This window comes from Emys orbicularis, chromosome 20 (genome assembly GCF_028017835.1).
Source record: "Emys orbicularis isolate rEmyOrb1 chromosome 20, rEmyOrb1.hap1, whole genome shotgun sequence".
NCBI lineage: Eukaryota > Metazoa > Chordata > Testudines > Emydidae > Emys > Emys orbicularis.
In genome coordinates this window covers 11677033-11693605 of record NC_088702.1, presented here as the reverse complement: position 1 = coordinate 11693605, position 16573 = coordinate 11677033, and the positions used below count along the sequence as shown (strand labels likewise).

General features: G+C 58.2%; 1 protein-coding gene across 1 annotated transcript; it reads left to right on the top strand.

The window, feature by feature from the left end:
- Positions 1–7912: 7912 nt before the first annotated feature.
- VSIG8 (V-set and immunoglobulin domain containing 8) lies at positions 7913–16143 on the top strand. Its single transcript, XM_065419837.1, has 7 exons — positions 7913–7961; positions 10326–10492; positions 11715–11916; positions 13353–13517; positions 13896–14030; positions 15569–15707; positions 16050–16143. Exons 1-7 carry the CDS (start codon positions 7913–7915, stop codon positions 16141–16143), a joined length of 951 nt encoding a protein of 316 aa, XP_065275909.1.
- Positions 16144–16573: the final 430 nt, after the last annotated feature.

The window sequence follows — 16573 nt, the reverse complement described above, 5'->3', positions numbered from 1 at the left end:
TCTCTAGATAGGTCCACAGTAGTTGTAGTTTGGGTTCAGAGGGGGAGTAAATACACCTGAAAGGAACCTCTGTTCCCAGATAGAGTTCAATGGGATGGGCATAGCTGTGATGAGATGGTAAGGTGTTGGCTTTTTTGTTGTTGAACATGTCAGCATAGAGTTGATATTTAACTGGACTATCTGGAGCCATTGGGGAGGTTGTGGGGGTTTATAAAGTTGCTTTTGGGTCCTCTCTTTGCATCTCTGAATTCTTGGAACGACCGAGTAAGCCATAAAGAGTTGCTGGTCCAAGGTTAGCTCTGGGAAACAGGATTGTTGGCAAGATGGGGAGTCAAAGCGTATTGTGCCTGACCGCCAGCAGAGGCGTGGGTCATGTGCAATGAGCCACAGGATGCCAGTGACACCTGGTGAATGTGGTGCATGAGTTAGCCCATATTGGAGGGTTTCTCAGTGGCCTCAAGGGGTAATTGTCTCTAAGAAAGATGTCTGGTGGATGACCAATCCTGTAGAAAGGCATGACCCATCTATGGACTCCACTAACTTGTGGAGTCCTTGCACTGGGAGGAGATATTGTGTGCTCGGGCAAACTCCAGATCCATGAAATTGCCTGAGGCATCCAAGTCCATCAGAATCCTATAGGTTGGTGTTGGACATCACAGGGTACTGTAGAGGGAGTCAGAGATGTGTTGGGTACTGATTGGCCATCACCAGAGCACTGGAGGATGAGTGTTTGTGTATACTGCTGGGGAGAAGAGATGGACACCAACCCAGCTCAGATCCTCCTATGGCAGCTGGGGCTTGGTGTTTCCTGACCTGGGTGCAGATTGGACCTTGGCAGGGCAGCTTGACCTGGTGGCCTGCAGTATAGGCCCGACGTTCTGTGTCAATTCTTCTCCACGTTGGAGAGGTGGGGCTGGACCTGATCGACTTGCATGTTTGGGAGATGGAGACAGGATGGGTGATGGGGGGGGGGGGGGCAGAGCCATGAGGGCTCACAGGAGTCGGGAGGACCATCTTTTTCCGTGGCAGGGTTTGGTCAGGTGGTTGTCAATCTTGATGCAAAGGTTGACTAAGGCATCCAGGCTGGATGGGGACTCCTCCTGTGCCAGGTCATCTTTAATACGACTGGTTAGGCCATGCCAGACATAATAATGCTGAGTGGCCTCATTCCACTTGATGTCTACTATCAAGCGTTGGAACTCCGGTGTCCCTGACACAACACCTGAAGCATGGCTTCAGCCATGCACTCATGACAGGGGTCATTGAAGATCGCTGCCATAGCTCTGACAAAGTCCTCAAATTGTCCCAGACATGGGCTTGATTTTCCCAGGAGTGGAGATGCCCAAGCCAGGGCCTCCATGTGAAGCAGACTGATAATTAATCTCACCTGGGTTTGGTCAGTGGCATATGACTTTGGGCATTGCAGAGCCAGGAGCTGACACTGATTTAGGTCATAGGATTGGCAATGCTCCCGGTTTTGCCAGGAGTCTCCCGGAATCGGGCTCTATCTCCCAGAGGCCACTGAAGCCAAATCAGGAGACTTTAGACCACTAAAAGTCCATTGGCGCAACAGGACTAAGGCAGGCTCCCTGCCTGCCCTGGCCTCACGCTGCTCCCGGAAGCAGCTGGCATGGCCCTGTGGCCCCTAGGCATGGGGGGGGGCAAGGGGTCTTCGTGTGCTGCCACCACTCTGAGCGCTGACTCCACAGCTCCCATTGGCCAGGAACTGCGGCCAATGGGAGCTGGGGGGCGGTGCCTGCAGGCAGGGGCAGCGCATGGAGCTCCCTGCCCCCGCAAGGGTCACAGGGATGTGCCGGCCGCTTCCAGGAGCGGTGCGGGGCCAGGACAGGCAGGGAGCTTGCCTTAGCCCCGCTGTGCCGCCAACTGGGAGCTGCCCGAGGTAAGCACCACCTGGCTGAAGCCTGCACCCCTCCCCCCCCCCCACACCCCAAATCCCTGCCCCAACCCTGGGCCCCCACCCAGAGCCAGTACCCAAATCCCCCTCCCGCAGCCCAACCCCCTGCCCAGCCCTAAGCCCACTCCTGGAGCCAGCACCCCAAACCCCCTCCTGCATCCCAACCCCCTGCTCCAGCCCTGAGCCCCCTCCCGCACCCAAACTCCCTCCCAGAGCCTGCACCCCACTCCCCTTCCCACACCCCAACCCCCTGCCGCAGCCTGCTGAAAGTGAGTGAGGGTGGGGGAGAGTAAGCGACAGAGGTTGGTAGGGCACTCAGCTGGGAACGGGAGACATGTTCATTCCTCACTCCAAATCAGGTAGAGCAGGTGTTTAAATGTGGCTCTCCCAGGTGAGTGTCCTAAATACTGGGCTGTTGGTTACAACAGGCTGGGGTTTGTTTCCCTCTTCCATGAGAATGGGCAGACCTGGCTCAGGCACCTAACTCCTGGAGAGAGTTCACGGCTAAGACACCTGAGTGGAGAGAGGTGCCTCCATCTGGCCCATCAGCCTACGGCCCAGGTCAATGGGAGTTAGGCACTTACGTCCCCTGGTGGATCTGGGCCCTAAATCCCATCCCTTTGCACTTCACTCCTGGCCATCTTAGGGGGCTCCCTGCTCAGCTTGCGGGTGTCTGAGGATCCCCTCCTTTGGCGCCCAACTCTCCCCATGCATTGTATGGGCAGCCTGGGTGCACAGCTCAGCACTGAGGATCCCAATGCACAGCAGGCTGCCTAGGAGTTCAGCACTGCAATGGCTAAGCCGCTTTGTGGATCTAGTCCCTGGGGGTCTTTACTCCTATGTGCCTAATTCCCATTGGAATCAATCCAGCTGAGGGGCCTAACTCACTCAGGGGCTTTTGCAAATGCCACTAGGTGCCTACCTGCATCATTAGGTGCCTAAATACACCTGTGAATCTGGTCTGAGGACCGAGAGATTCCTGGCACCCATCCTGCAGTGAGGATGTCCAGAGCTCCATCGCTATATTCCTCCTTTCTGAGGGTTGTCTACACAGGGAAACTGACTGACAACTATGGTGGAATCAGCTGCTCTGGAAGAGCTCCCTGTGTGGACTCTATTGTGTCCACAAGGGCAGCTATTCTGGTCCATTTCTCTGTGTAGACAAGCATCAGGAGGTGTATGAGAATGAAACAGATCCCTGGAGACTGTATCAGACGCATCCAGGACATGCACAAGATGCTGTCACCACAGTCAGAAGGCCATGTGGAGGAAATGAACAGTTTCTAGTAAGAGTCAGAGTACATGTAGGCTTGGCACGAATCCCCTTTGCGTTCATGTGGTGCTCCAGACACTAACAAAAAACACCCCGAGAGTGGCACCCTGGAGCAGGCTTTTTGCAGAGCCACCACGGGAAAAAAATAGTGGGTGCTCAGCAGCCACCCGCTGATCAGCTGTTCAGTGGGTCCCGCCAATCAGCTCCTCCCCCTCCCCCTCCCCTGTCAGTGCCTCCTGCCTGCCACCTATCAGCTGTTTGGCAGCAGGTGGGAGGCGGGGCCTCAGGGCTGAGCTGGGGTGGAGCACCCTTCTACTTTGGGGAAAAGTAGCTGATCAGTCTGGGGGCCATTAGCTGAGGACTGTAAAAGAAGACACAGGAAAGAAGGAAGGAGGGTGGGGAGAAAGAGGATTGGTTTAGCTAAGCCCAGTATGCTCTGAGATCCCACCAGAGGGAGAGCTCTGGTCTCCTCCGGTCCTGTGGGAAAGCGCAAGAAACCACTGTAAATACATTGCTGCACAAGACTGTGTTGGGGTTGGTGACGGGAATATAAAGAACTACGGTGGAGGTGCCATTCACTGGAGCATCTGATTGGTTTCTGGCCAGCAGAGGGTGGGGACGGAGCAGGCCCCATTGCAGTGTCACTCAAAAGGACTAAGCTGTGGAGTCCTGAGATGAAACAATCCTAGCCAAGGTGCCTCCTGCCTGCTTCCTTCAGTGTTCAAATCACCCCTCGACCTCTGAGACCAGCAGGCTTGGGGTGCGGGGGTGGGGGAAGGGGTTGCAGTCTTGCGCCATCCCACATACAGGGATCGATGTGCCCGATACTGGGATATGGGCAGCCCTGGGGGATTTTCCCAGCAACACTTCTCTCCCTCCTCATCCTCTCCAGCTGCTTCCTCATGGTCTCTGTGCCCACCCCACGGGAGTCCCCCTTAATTCTAACCTCAGCCCTACCGGTGAGGTGCCAGGTGCTGCCCAGGTGAGTCCCACCCACTTCCTGTCCTGGGCCTGACCACGCAGGTACCAGCAGAAGCGGTTTGGACGGGATTGGGAAGGGAGACTCGCAGCCTGGTCTGTAGAGCAGTGGTTCTCAAAGCAGGTCCGCTGCTTGTTCAGGGAAAGCCCCTGGCGGGCTGGGACAGTTTGTTTACCTGCCGCGTTTGCAGGTTCGGCCCATCACGGCTCCCACTGGGGGCTCCAGCCAATGGGGGCTGTGGGAAGGGGCGCAGGCTGAGGGACGTGCTAGCTGCCCTTCCCGCAGCCCCCATTGGCCTGGAACGGCGAACCGCGGCCAGTGGGAGCCGCGATCGGCCGAAACTGCGGACGCGGCAGGTAAACAAACCGGCCCGGACTGCCAGGGGCTTTCCCTGAACAAGCAGCGGACCGGCTTTAAGAACCACTGCTGTAGAGGCACCAGCATCAGCTGGGGCTCCCAGGGGCCAGGGCTGAACAGATAAGATTCCCAGTCTCCTTTTGTTTCTCCAGGTGAAACTCCCCACAGGTCAGGAGGCCCAGCACGCGGCCAGCACTGCTCATCCCACTGAAGTCCAGATGGGCTCCTGTGCTTTGTACTGGGGCAGGCTTCACCCTAGATGTAGCGAGTGGCTCTGCTTGAGTCCAGAGGTCAGGAGTGCGCCGGGCCCTAAGGCCGGGTGCAGAGGGACATGCAGCACTGCCAGCCCCAAACGGTACAAAATCAGGAGTCCGGGCTCAAACATCGTGAGATTGGTTTAAAATCATGAGATTATTTTAAAAGTGGTAAATGTTGGGAGCTGTCTCTTTGCCCCCTGTTTGGAGCTCAAGGGTTGCACTCAGTCCATGTTTTTTTCTTCAGCCACAAGTGCTAGAACTAACTTTTTATTCAAATAAAAGCCAAGGTCCTGCTGCAATATCACTATTCCAGGACCTAAGGCATGAAGAAGCTTGCAAATCTCAGGATGAAATCGCAAGAGCTGGCCACATTGGCCTGCGGCAGATTCTCAACTGGTTGGAGCAGGTCAGAAAATTTCAAAAATAAGTTGAAATGGCTGAGCCATTACAAACATTGAATCTATCTCCCCTTGTAAGTATTTTCACACTTGCTTCTTATCAAACTGTCTGTACTGAGCCATCTTGATTATCACTTCAAAAGTTTTTTTCCTCTTACTTAATTGGCCTCTCAGAGTTGGTAAGACAACTCCCACCTGTTCATGCTCTCTGTATGTGTGTGTATATATATCTCCTCAATATATGGTTCACTCTATATGCATCCGAAGAAGTGGGTTGTAGCCCACGAAAGCTTATGCTCTAATAAATTTGTTAGTCTCTAAGGTGCCACAAGTACTCCTGTTATTTTTGCGGATACAGACTAACACGGCTGCTACTCTGAAAAATAAGTTGGTGGAAAAAAGAGACAAATTCTTGTGCTAATGTCCCCATTTTCTGACCTGCTGGAAAAGCCTGGGCCTTCACAAGCACTGGGGGCCTCATGGGGGGCCTCATGGGGGGCCTTAGGCAGATTTAATGACATAACTCCTCCATGGCGGGGGGGTGCTCAGATCCCTTTAGCGGGAGAGACCATCAGCCAGCACCCTTCTCCTCAGGCATCCATGTGCCTTCCTGTTCCTGATCCTCTCCCTCCCACACAGTGACACTTGAATGCCATTGAAAGTGCTCTGTGAAGATTAGTTAGTTAATTACATGATAACAGCACACTGGGGAGATCCCCTCGGGCTGCTAGGATGCATATCTCCCTGGATTACCCCAGCTGGGCAGGTTCAGCTCCTGGCAGAGATTTTCAAGGGAAAGTAAGTGCAGGGAGTGAAGCAGGAGCACCACCCTCAGAGTCAGGGCTGACCCCAGTGACCCTGTCCAGTGCTAGGGCGTGCTGTATTGCAGGAAGCAGGATGGGGGGGCTCAGTAGGGGGTGCTGTCCCCTCAGGGTCAGTGGTGGCCCCAATGACAGTGTAGTCCTAGGGCGTGCTGTATTGCAGGGAGCGGGGTGGGGGCTCAGTAGGGGGCGCTCTCCTCTCCCAGTCAACACTGGCTCTAGTGCACCACCCTGCTGCTGAGGGGTGCTGTGTGACAGGGAGCAGGGCAGGTGACTCCGTAGGGGTCGCTCCTCACTAGCAGTCAGTGCTGACTGGCGTGCCACACCCCACCACATGTACACTGTCACCCCTCACATGCACGCTGTCCCTCTCACAGCCGCACACAAACACTGTGGGTAAGATACACCCTGAGACGCGGTGCCCAGGCCCCTTGTGGGGGGACTCAGAGCACCTGGAGGAGCAATATGAGCATGGGAACATCTAGATTTGGGTTCACCCTGTCACACACTCAGTCACACATCCCATCACATGCTCACAGTCACACACACTGTCACACTCCATCTCACACACACAGTCACACAAACCATCACACACGCTCAAAGTCACACACACTGTCACACACTCACAGTCACTCATACACTGTCACACCCCATCACTCGCTCAGTCACACACTCCATCTCACACACACTGTAACACAGTCACACAAACCATCACACACGCACAGCCACACACAGTCACATGCTCACTTTCACGCACTCAGTCACACACATCTCATCACACCCCATCATATGCTCAGTCACACACCCCATCACATGCTCAAAAGTCATATACACTGTCACACCCCATCTCACACACACTGTAACACACTCCCAGTTACACAAACTGTCACACACAGTCACATCCTCACAGTCACACCCCCAGTCACACTCCATCACATGCTCAGTCACACACCCCGTCACACCCCTTCACACCCCATCACATGCTAACAGTCGCACCATCACAGTGCACTCACTGTTACAGGCTCATTGTCACACACTGTTGCTCCCTGTGTCACACGCTCACACCCAGGTCGACTCATGTTAACCCTCCCTCCCTGGCTGTTTCTAATCCTCCTCTGGTTTTGCTCATTCTGCAGATGGTCCCTCTGCGTCTGGCACCAGAGGCAGAGGTTGCCGGCACAGGCAGCCTGCCCTGCCCCCGTCCCTGCTGCCTGGCCAGATCTGGGATATTCTCTCACTAGGGATGCCAATTTTGGTTGGATGTATTTCTGGAGATTTCATCACATGACATAATCTTTAATTAAAGATCAATTCCTGGGGACTCCAGGGGAATCCTGGAGGGTTGGCAACCCTACCTCTCACTTGAGACGCCGTGTGACAAGCGGGCACCTGGTCTGGGCTTGTGGCTGGTGCAGGGGGAGGGGCCGGCAGCCTGACAGCTGCACACACCACACAGGGCGAGTAGGCATCTTCCTGCTACCAGGTCACTGGCACCCGCTGATGCTGTAGGTGTAAGCTCTGGGGTGGGTTGAGGCCCCATTAAAAGCTTTGAGGCCGGCTGTTGCCAGCCTCCCTCCCAAGCCCTGAGCTTAGAGAGCCGCCCGTCAGGCCTCCCTGTGCGAGAGGGATGCAGGGCGACAGGCCCGGCTGGCAGGAAAGCCCATGCCAGCCAAGCCAAGGTTAATTACCAGGTAGGCACAGGAGGGAGCGGGCGGCAGCTCACACTCACAGCTTGGAGCCGCTCACTCACCTCCTCACTCACCCAAAAGGCATCCTCCTTGCAGGGAGGAACACCCAGCCCCAGCAGATAAAAGCAGCCCCAAGACGCTCTGCTTCCCTGTCTCCGAGCTCCCCACCCAGGATCGTCTCTCTTCTCTGCTGCTCTGGATACGCTGGGAGAGGCTGCAGGACCATGGCTGGGCGAGGGACTGTCCAGCTCCTCTTCTTGTGTCTAACGCCAGGTAGGCTCCTCCGAGGAACCCCTCAGGCCCTCCCCAGCCAGCGACAGGGAGCCTGGTGTGGAAGGCGAAGCCCCTGGCCCAGTGCAGATTGCAATGGGCAAACCAGCTGGGGTAAATAAGACCCGGCCTGACCAGCAGCTTCACCCAGACCCACCCCAACTCAGCATCTGGGAGAGGGTGGGAATGCCAGTGAACTTGGCTCTAAACCCCGCTCCTTCCCCATGGCTCCCAGCCTAGCAATGTAGGGCTCATCTACATGGGGAAATTGCCCAGCATAGCTGCAGTGGAATAACTCCTGTGCTGTAGCCTGTGAGCTCCTTGGGACAGGAACTGTCTCTTTATTTTGCATTTGCACAGCCCCGACCACCGTGGGGCCTGGTCCCTGGCTGGGGCTGCTAGGCGCTATGATAATACACCTAATAAATAATGTACAGCTCCTTGCACCATGGGGCCTGGTCCCTGGATGGGGCTGTTAGGTGTTACGGTAATACACCTAATAAATAATAACAATAATAGCTGTGCTGGAATAACTTCCCTGTGGGGACACTTGATTCCAGAATAACAGGGAGTTCATTATGGAATAGGAGCGATTATACTGGAATACAATCATTCTTGTTCCGGAGCAGCGTTCACACCGGGCAGTTTAGCAGGCAGAGCTAGAGCCAAATAGTTATTCCCCTGTAGCCATGTTGCTGTGCCGGTCACTTGACACCTGTGTACTCAAGCCCTTAGTGCGTCACAAAAGTGCTCCGGCTCCATAAATCGGGCACTTCCCGTATGGAGCAGCGCTGACAAAATGCAGCAAGAGAAGAACCTCTTATGGTCCGTCTACACTGGAGCTGGAGGTGTAATTTCCAGATCAGGTTGGTGGACACAGAATAGTTTTGATTGAGCTAGTGCACTACAGCAGTGGTTCTCAACCTTTCCAGGCTACTGTCCCCTTTTCAGGAGGCTGATTTGTCTTGTGTACCCCAAGTTTCACCTGACTTAAAAACTACTTGCGTGCAAAATCAAACATAAAAATACAAAAGTGTCACAGCCCACTACTACTGAACAATGGCTGACTTTCTCATTTTTACCATATCATTATAACATACATCGATTGAAATATAGATATTGTACTTACATTTCCTTGCATAGTACATAGAGCAGTATAATCAAGTCATTGTATGGAATTGTAGTTGGTACTGACTTCGCTACATGCAGCCTCTTGTAAAACTAGGCAAATATCTAGATGAGTTGATGTATCTCTGTGTACCCCCGGGGGTTCATGTACCCCTGGTTGGGAACCATTGGGCTACACAGAGCAGTATAGATGCCACGGCATGGGTGGTAGGAGATTTGGGATAACTACCCCCAGTTTGGTCCCACCCAGGACTCCGGGTGCTTGCTCAGGTGGTTAGCCCATCCCACCGTCTGTGCTGCCAGAGCTACGCTGCTATTTGTAGTGCGCCGGCTGCTTGATCAAAGCTAGCATATGTGTATCTACCTGAGCTGGAATCCCCTCAGCTGCAGCAGGAGTAACCATCAGCCAACAGCACCCTTCTCCCGCGCTCTGTCCTCCCACATAGTGACACTGGTGAGGGCCCTTTGCACCTGGATTACACTGCACCTAGAAAGTGCTCTGCGAAGAGTCACTAATTAATTACACAACAATGAAACACTGGGGAGGTCCCCTCAGGCTGGTAGCAGGCTGCTCTCCCAGAGTACTAAGGCTGGGTGTGTTCTTGCTGAAACTGGCAACTTTAAAAGTCTGTTGAGTGAAATTGTTCACTTCATCCGCTGGGGGCTTTGTGCAGGACGCTGCCCTCTGGTGGCTGGAATGTGTTGGACTGGCACACTCGTGTGCCCCCTGCTGCACGGAATTTCAGATCAAGCCCCAGCATCCCCAGTGTGGCTCCCCCTAGGGGCTGTCTCAGTTCACTGGCCTGCGGTAAGTACTAACCAGAGATCACCCCAACTGGCCTCAGACACAGGGCAAAACCCACCCTGCTTCGCTGTATTCTGACAGGGCCAAGCGGGATCCTTGCAGCAAATACCGAGCAATAGAGCCCAGCTCCAGTGAAAGGAGCCCATCTCTGCCCAGGGCACAGCCTAGTCCCTGCGTGGATAATGCTCCCCTATCTTCTAAAAGCTGATGGGACATGCTTCCCCCAGAGCCCCTTGTCTGACAATCCCCTCACTTGCTCCCACACTGGCAGGCCACTGGACTGGCTCCCTGCACAGCTGGCTCTGGGCACTGCGGGAAGGGCTCAGTCTCCGCAGCAGGCGCCCGGGGACTCCTCCCTCTCTTTGCAGATGCTCTGCCCAGCACTAGTTTGTCTGTCCTGTCTTGATGGGCAGCTGTGTCTGTCTGTCCCTCAGCTCTGCTGGAGGCCGTGCGGATCAATGCAAAGGGCCAGCAGGTGCTGTATCTGGCCCAGGGGGACTCTGTGAGGCTGGGCTGCCCCTATATCCTGGAGCCCGAGGACAATGGACCCACCAACCTGGACATCATATGGACCATGGTGAACCCTGACCAGAGGCTGCCGGTGAGTCTGAGCCCTGCCCCTCATCCCACTTCCTTAGCAAGGCCCAGTTGGAATCTGTGCTGGGAGCAGGACCCCTGGGGTCTGTTTCCAGCTTTGCCCCTGGCTTCCTGGGACACCTTGGCCAAGTTCCTGCCCCTGCCTTTGCCTCAGTTCCCCTCCCCCCCCGTGGGGGAGGGGGCACATGGGCTGCTACCCCCTGCCCAGCACTGGGTCCTTGCTCAGATTCCATCTCCCGCGGATCCAGTCCGATTGCAGAGACCCCTGGGCGCTGCCCACTCTGCCAACCTGGCTGACGGCACCCTGCCACCCTTCCTCACCCTTACGTGTGTGCATATTCTCAAGCCTCCCCTGGGCGCAGCCCCAGCAGCAGGTCCGGGTCCCCCCCAGGGTCCATTGAATTGTCCTGTCCCAGCTGCCCCCTGTGACTTGCCCCAGCAAGAGGCCTCCCTCAAGAGGGGCTGTCACTCTCTGCTCCTGGGGCCGTGACTCCTTCCCCCGGGCCCTGCACTTCCGCCTTCCACAGAATCCCTTACATCCCCCCCTCCCCATGCCTGGACACTGAGCTCACCTTGCTTGGGCTCCACCAGCATCTCCGCTCCCAGTCGGCCCCAGTCCCTGGGCCAGGGCATTTCCCGCCCCCCCCCCCCGCACCCCGCACCCACTGCCATCAGTGTAGACCGGGGGGTCTCAAACTTCATTGCACCACAACCCATTTCTGACAACAAAAATTACTACACGACCCCTGGAGGGGAGACCGAAGCCTGAGCCTGCCCGAGCCACACCATCCTGGGGGAGGGGGGCAAAGCCGAAGCCCAAGGGTTTCAGCCCCAGGTGGGGAGCCTGGAACCTGAGCCCCACCACCCAGGACTGAAGCCCTCGGTCTTTGGCCCTGGGCAGTGGGGCTCGGGCTTCAGCCCTCGGTGGTAGAGCTGGGACTGGGGCTGGGGCTGGGGCGTGGGCCCACACCCCAGCAACTCTAATACCAGCCCTGGTGACCCCGTTAAAATTGGGTTGCAACCACTTTGGGGTCCCGACCTGCAGTTTGAAAACCGCTGGTGTAGGACATGCATCTCTAGCAGCTCCCTGTACAGGACGGTCCCTAAGGACCTGGATTCTCAGCCCCCAGTGCTGCTCCTGCCCTGGTTCTGCCCCTTGGCCGGTCTCCAGTCCCCCTTGCTCACCACCCACCATAGCTCACTGCTGCTTGGTTCCTCCCCATCAGTTCCTGACCTACCAGGACCAGAGGATCAGGTACGGCAGCGCCCCAGGCCTGCAGCAGAGGGTGTCATTTGTGGCCCAGGACCCAAGCCTGTATGATGCCTCCATCCTCCTGGCAAACCTGCAGATGTCAGACTCAGCCACCTATGAGTGCAGGGTGAAGAAAGCCACTGTCGACACCCACCAGGTCACCGTTACTGTGCTCGGTGAGTCCCACCCCCGCCTGCTGGCCCCTCACCCCCACCAGTGGCAGATTAGCCACTGGGCCAACCGGGCCCGTTTCCAGGGGCCCCAGCCAATTGGGGGCCCCCCAGAGAAATGGGTGCCCGTGCCCCAACCCACTCGCCCACCCAGCACTCCTGCCGGGGGGCGGGGGCTTGCTCTGCAGGAAAAAGGGGCCCCCACTTTCTCTGACCCAGGCCCCCACAAACCTCTAATCCGCCTCTGACCCCGACCCATCCACTGCCCACTGACCAAGCCCACTCACTGGCCCAACCCCTGCCAAGCCAACCCCACGCACTGACCTAACACGAACCCTTGCCAACACCCCCCAGGTCACCCTTGTCATGCTAGGTGAGTCCCACCTCCCTGTTGATCCCCCCCCCACCCACTGACCCACATTCTGCCTACTGACCCAACCCGACCCATTAGCCCAACCCCACCCACTGACCCAAATTCCACCCACTCACCCAACACCAATCCCTGCTGACACCCACCAGGCCACCGTCACTGTGCTAGGTGAGTCCCACCAACCCTGCTGATCCCCCCCACCCATTGACCCAGCCCTCACTCATTAACCCACCCCCACCCACTGACCCACCCCCACCCACTGCCGACACCCACCAGGCCACCGTCACTGTGCTAGGTGAGTTCCAATCCCCACCCACTGACCCAACCCCCACAACCTAACCCCGCCCACAGATCTAAACTCCAACCACTGACCTAACCATCACTAGCACCCCCCCACCCCCCGAGACCTGCCTCTGCCCACCGTCCCCGCCCGCCATTCCCTGTGGACAGACACTGCCTGCTGATCCGACCCTGCCTGCCAGTCCCCATGTGCTGACCCTGCCTGCCAGTCCCCATACACCGACCCGAGGCCACTGACCCTGCCCATCAGTCCCAATGCTCCGACCACAGGCCACCGACCCTGCCACCAGTCACCATCCCACTGACCCTGCCCGCCCGTCCCCATGCACTGAGCCCAGCCCACCAACCCTGCCCGCCAGTCCCCATACGCCGACCCCAGGCCACCGACCCTGCCCATCAGTCCCCATGCGCCGACCCCAGGCCACCAACCCTGCCACCCAGTCACCATCCCACTGACCCTGCCCGCCCGTCCCCATACGCTGACCCTGCCCGCCAGTCCCCATACGCCAACCCCAGGCCACCGACCCTGCCCATCAGTCCCCATGCTCTGATCCCAGCCCACCAACCCCTGCCCACCAATCCGTCTCTGCCTGCCCATCAGCAATCCCCATCCTCTGACTCCCCCTTTCAGGGGGCACTGCCACCTCATGCCTGCTGTACCCAGGCTCTGCCTGCCGGTCTGTCTATCTCTGAGCATGGCCGTGTCTGCCTGTCCATCCCTGCTGCTCCTTACTAGATCCCATTAACTGTCGCAATTTGTGTCTCTCCCTAGAGAAGCCGGCCACCCCTCGGTGCTGGATGGACGGGGAGCCGGTCAGGGGCGGCGACCTCATGCTTAGGTGCTGCTCTGACGGGGGCTCCCTTCCCCTCTCCTACCAGTGGTCCAAGATGGGAGGGGACTATGCCATGGGCTGGCTGCCCCCGAGAACAGTGCAGGGTAAGCAGTGGGCGGGGGGTCCCTGTGAGGTGGGCTGCTCACTATGCTGAGCTCATCGTGGGGTGTTTGGCCCAGGATGGTGCAGGGGAGACGTGCGGGCCCCTGGAGGGTGGGATGCTCTTGTGCTGAGCTGGGAGCCTCCCCTTGGCAATGTCTATGACATGAGTTTCCTCAAGTCTTGGCACCCGGGGGACCCTTTTCATGGATGGAGCAGCCAGGGTGGTTTTGGGGGTGGGCCCAGGCATGGCCCTGATGTGTTGCCAGGGGGCTCTGGCTGCCCTGCGCTGTCCCAGGGCCCCCTAGGGGTGGAGGAGCTGGCGCCGCCTGTTGGGGGGTACTTTGTGGGGGCTCACTCAGGGCTGGGTCTCTCCTATGCAGGGCAAGCCTCTGGGGACCTGATGATCCAGAGTTTGTCCCAGGAGCACTCCGGGACCTACTGCTGCCGCGTGACCAACAGGGTGGGCTACACCCAGTGCATGGTGCGCGTCTCCGTCCCTCGCGCCGGCTACACAGGTAGGATTGGGGGCACAAGGCCAGGACAGGGGGCAAGCGCCAGAGCGCCCAGCGGGGCAGGACCCAAGCGTCTGGCAGTAGCTCCTTGAAGCTGAGCCCTGAGCCCAGGCTGGGCTGGAAGCGGGACCAGCCTTGTGTTGTGAGCGCCCCGAGGGGATGTCAGTGTGAGGGGCAGCCCGCGGGGTCGGAGCCTGAACAGAGCTCAGCTCCCAGCAGCCCACAGGGAGCACTGGAGACCCCCCTTCCCTGTAGGGAACAATGGAGACACCCCTTCCCCATAGGAAACAATGGAGACCCCCCCTTCCCCATAGGGAACAATGGAGAGCCCCCTTCCCTATAGGGAACAATGGAGACCCCCCACAGGGAACAATGGAGAACCCGCTTCCCCATAGGGAACAATGGAGAGCCCCCCACAGAGAACAATAGAGAACCCCCCCATAGGGAACAATGGAGACTCGGCCCCTCCTGGGCTCTGTGGCTGGCGCCCCATAGCTAGGGCTCTGCTGGGCTGCGATACTTTAGTGTAATCCCGGTTCTATGGGGGCGCTGTGGGGGGAGGGCTGGTGGGCTGTGATGTGTGGGAGGGCAGACTGGATGATCTGATGGGTCCTTCTGGCCTTAACCTCTATGATTCTAATCCCCCTTGCCTCCCGCATTGGGAACAATGACCCATAGACAACAATGGAGACTCCCCCATCCCCTCCCCCATTGCCGGGGCTGAGTCCTTTGACCAGCTGCCAGAGAGGGTCAGGTTCTTGGGGCCGAGCTGCAGCTCCAGGCTAATGCACTGACCCCGCGCAGCAGGCACCTTCTCACAGGAGCTATTGCCCATGCAGGGCCCCATGGATTACATGCAGGGCCGGCTCTGGCTTTTTGGCTGCCCCAAGCAAAAAAACCCAAAAAACAACAACGGGGCGGCCAGGACGGCAAAGCAAAAAAAAAAACCTGCGGCGCGGCCGGAGCGTGGGTGCAGGGGGACCGGCTGGGGGCGGGGGAAGGGGAAGGGAGCGGACGGGAGAGAGAGAGAAGGGGGCGGCCAGGGCTACAGCAGGGATGCTGCCACGCGGCCCCTCCCGCTGCGCCGCCTCCTGCCACCTGCCACGAGGGCTCCACTCCGGTTGGCGGGGAGGGAAGGAAGAGGACTGCCCTGCAGGGCGCTCTGGTTCTCCGTGCCGCCGCCCCCTACAGGGCGGCCGGAGCGTTAACAAGAACAAAAAAAAAAAAAAAAAAAAAAAAAAAGGCGGCCGTGCCGCCCTAGGATTGGGCAGAATGCCGCCTCCAACAATCTGCCGCCCCAGGCACCAGCTGAGCAAGCTGGTGCCTGGAGCCGGCCCTGATTACATGGGCCAGGCCAGGGCCTCATGGGCAGCCCAGCAGGGGACGCCCATGGGGCATGCAGAGTGAATATGGCCCAGTGCCCGTCAGGCAGGGGTGTCAATGGGGCTCAGCGGCCAGAAGTCCCTGCGGTGCTTTCTGGGCGTGGGTCCCAGCCCGGTGCGGGGAGGGGAGAAGGTGACAGGTTTGCTCCCCTTCCGCAGGTTCAAGGAACGTGGGGCTCATTGTGGGCTCTGTCCTGGGAGCCATTTTCCTCCTGATCCTGCTGCTCTCGATCCTCTGGGCCCTGCTGTGGTACTGCAGACGGAGGCAGTGCCAGCCTGTGGTGCCCATCGAGATCAGGTGACGCCTCTGGGCTGGGGGAAGAGGGCGCTGCGGAAGGGAGGTGGGGAACAAGGGGGAGGGGGCAGGGAAAGAAAGGGGGTTAAGGAAAAAGAGGGGAAATGGGCAGAGCTTGGAAGAGGTTGGAACGATAGAGTGAGACCAGGGAGGAGGGGGCCCGAGGCTCAGGGTGACGCTGTGACCCGAAGCGGCTGCATTGGCACCCAGAGCGACCCTGCATGCGCCCTGAGGACGAGCAGACTGTGGGCAGGCTGGGCCCTGGCACAAAGCGAGCCGGCGGAGGGGGCCGGGTGCTAAAGGGACAGGGAGGAGTGACCTCACGCTGCCTATCCCTGCCCACAGAGACAGTGCCCCTGCTGGCCCATGCAGAGGTGGTCACCTGCACCCCTACCACGGCAGCGCGCAGCACGTCAGCTACACGCCGTGCCAGAAGTAGCGCTCCCAGGGGTGGGGAGGAGAGCACCCCCTGCAAGCAGAGGGACTCCCAGCTACGCTCCAGCTCCAAGCAACCCAGGAAGCAAGAACCTCCCCGCTGTGTGCCCAGCCCCACGGCTCCATCCACCCTCTGTGCAGATCCAGGGAGCTCCGACGCTGCTCCTGTCCACGGGAAGCCCATGAACAATCCCAGCTGCTTCGGGGGCATCCCCATGATGGCGCCAACGCAGGGCAGGGCTCTTGGGCTGAGCCCCCAGGGCAGTAGCAACATTCAGGGACCCAGCGCTGACCTTTGTGCCTCTTTCACAGGATTGCTGAGCCCTTTCCCCATTTCCACCCGTGGGGAGTGGGAGAACCCCTCACCCGTGGCATAGCCACCCCCACGGCTAGGGAGACTCCTTAATGCACACAAACAAGGCCGAGAGCTGGTA

What these genes read in the sequence shown, in the direction of transcription:
- VSIG8 (XM_065419837.1), top strand. Translation starts at nt 7,913, where the DNA reads ATGGCTGGGCGAGGGACTGTCCAGCTCCTCTTCTTGTGTCTAACGCCA. An exon ending in GCCCCCGAGAACAGTGCAGG is followed by an intron (nt 13,518 to 13,895) that starts GTAAGCAGTGGG and finishes TCTCCTATGCAG; the next exon opens with GGCAAGCCTCTGGGGACCTG. An exon ending in CCCTCGCGCCGGCTACACAG is followed by an intron (nt 14,031 to 15,568) that starts GTAGGATTGGGG and finishes CCCCTTCCGCAG; the next exon opens with GTTCAAGGAACGTGGGGCTC.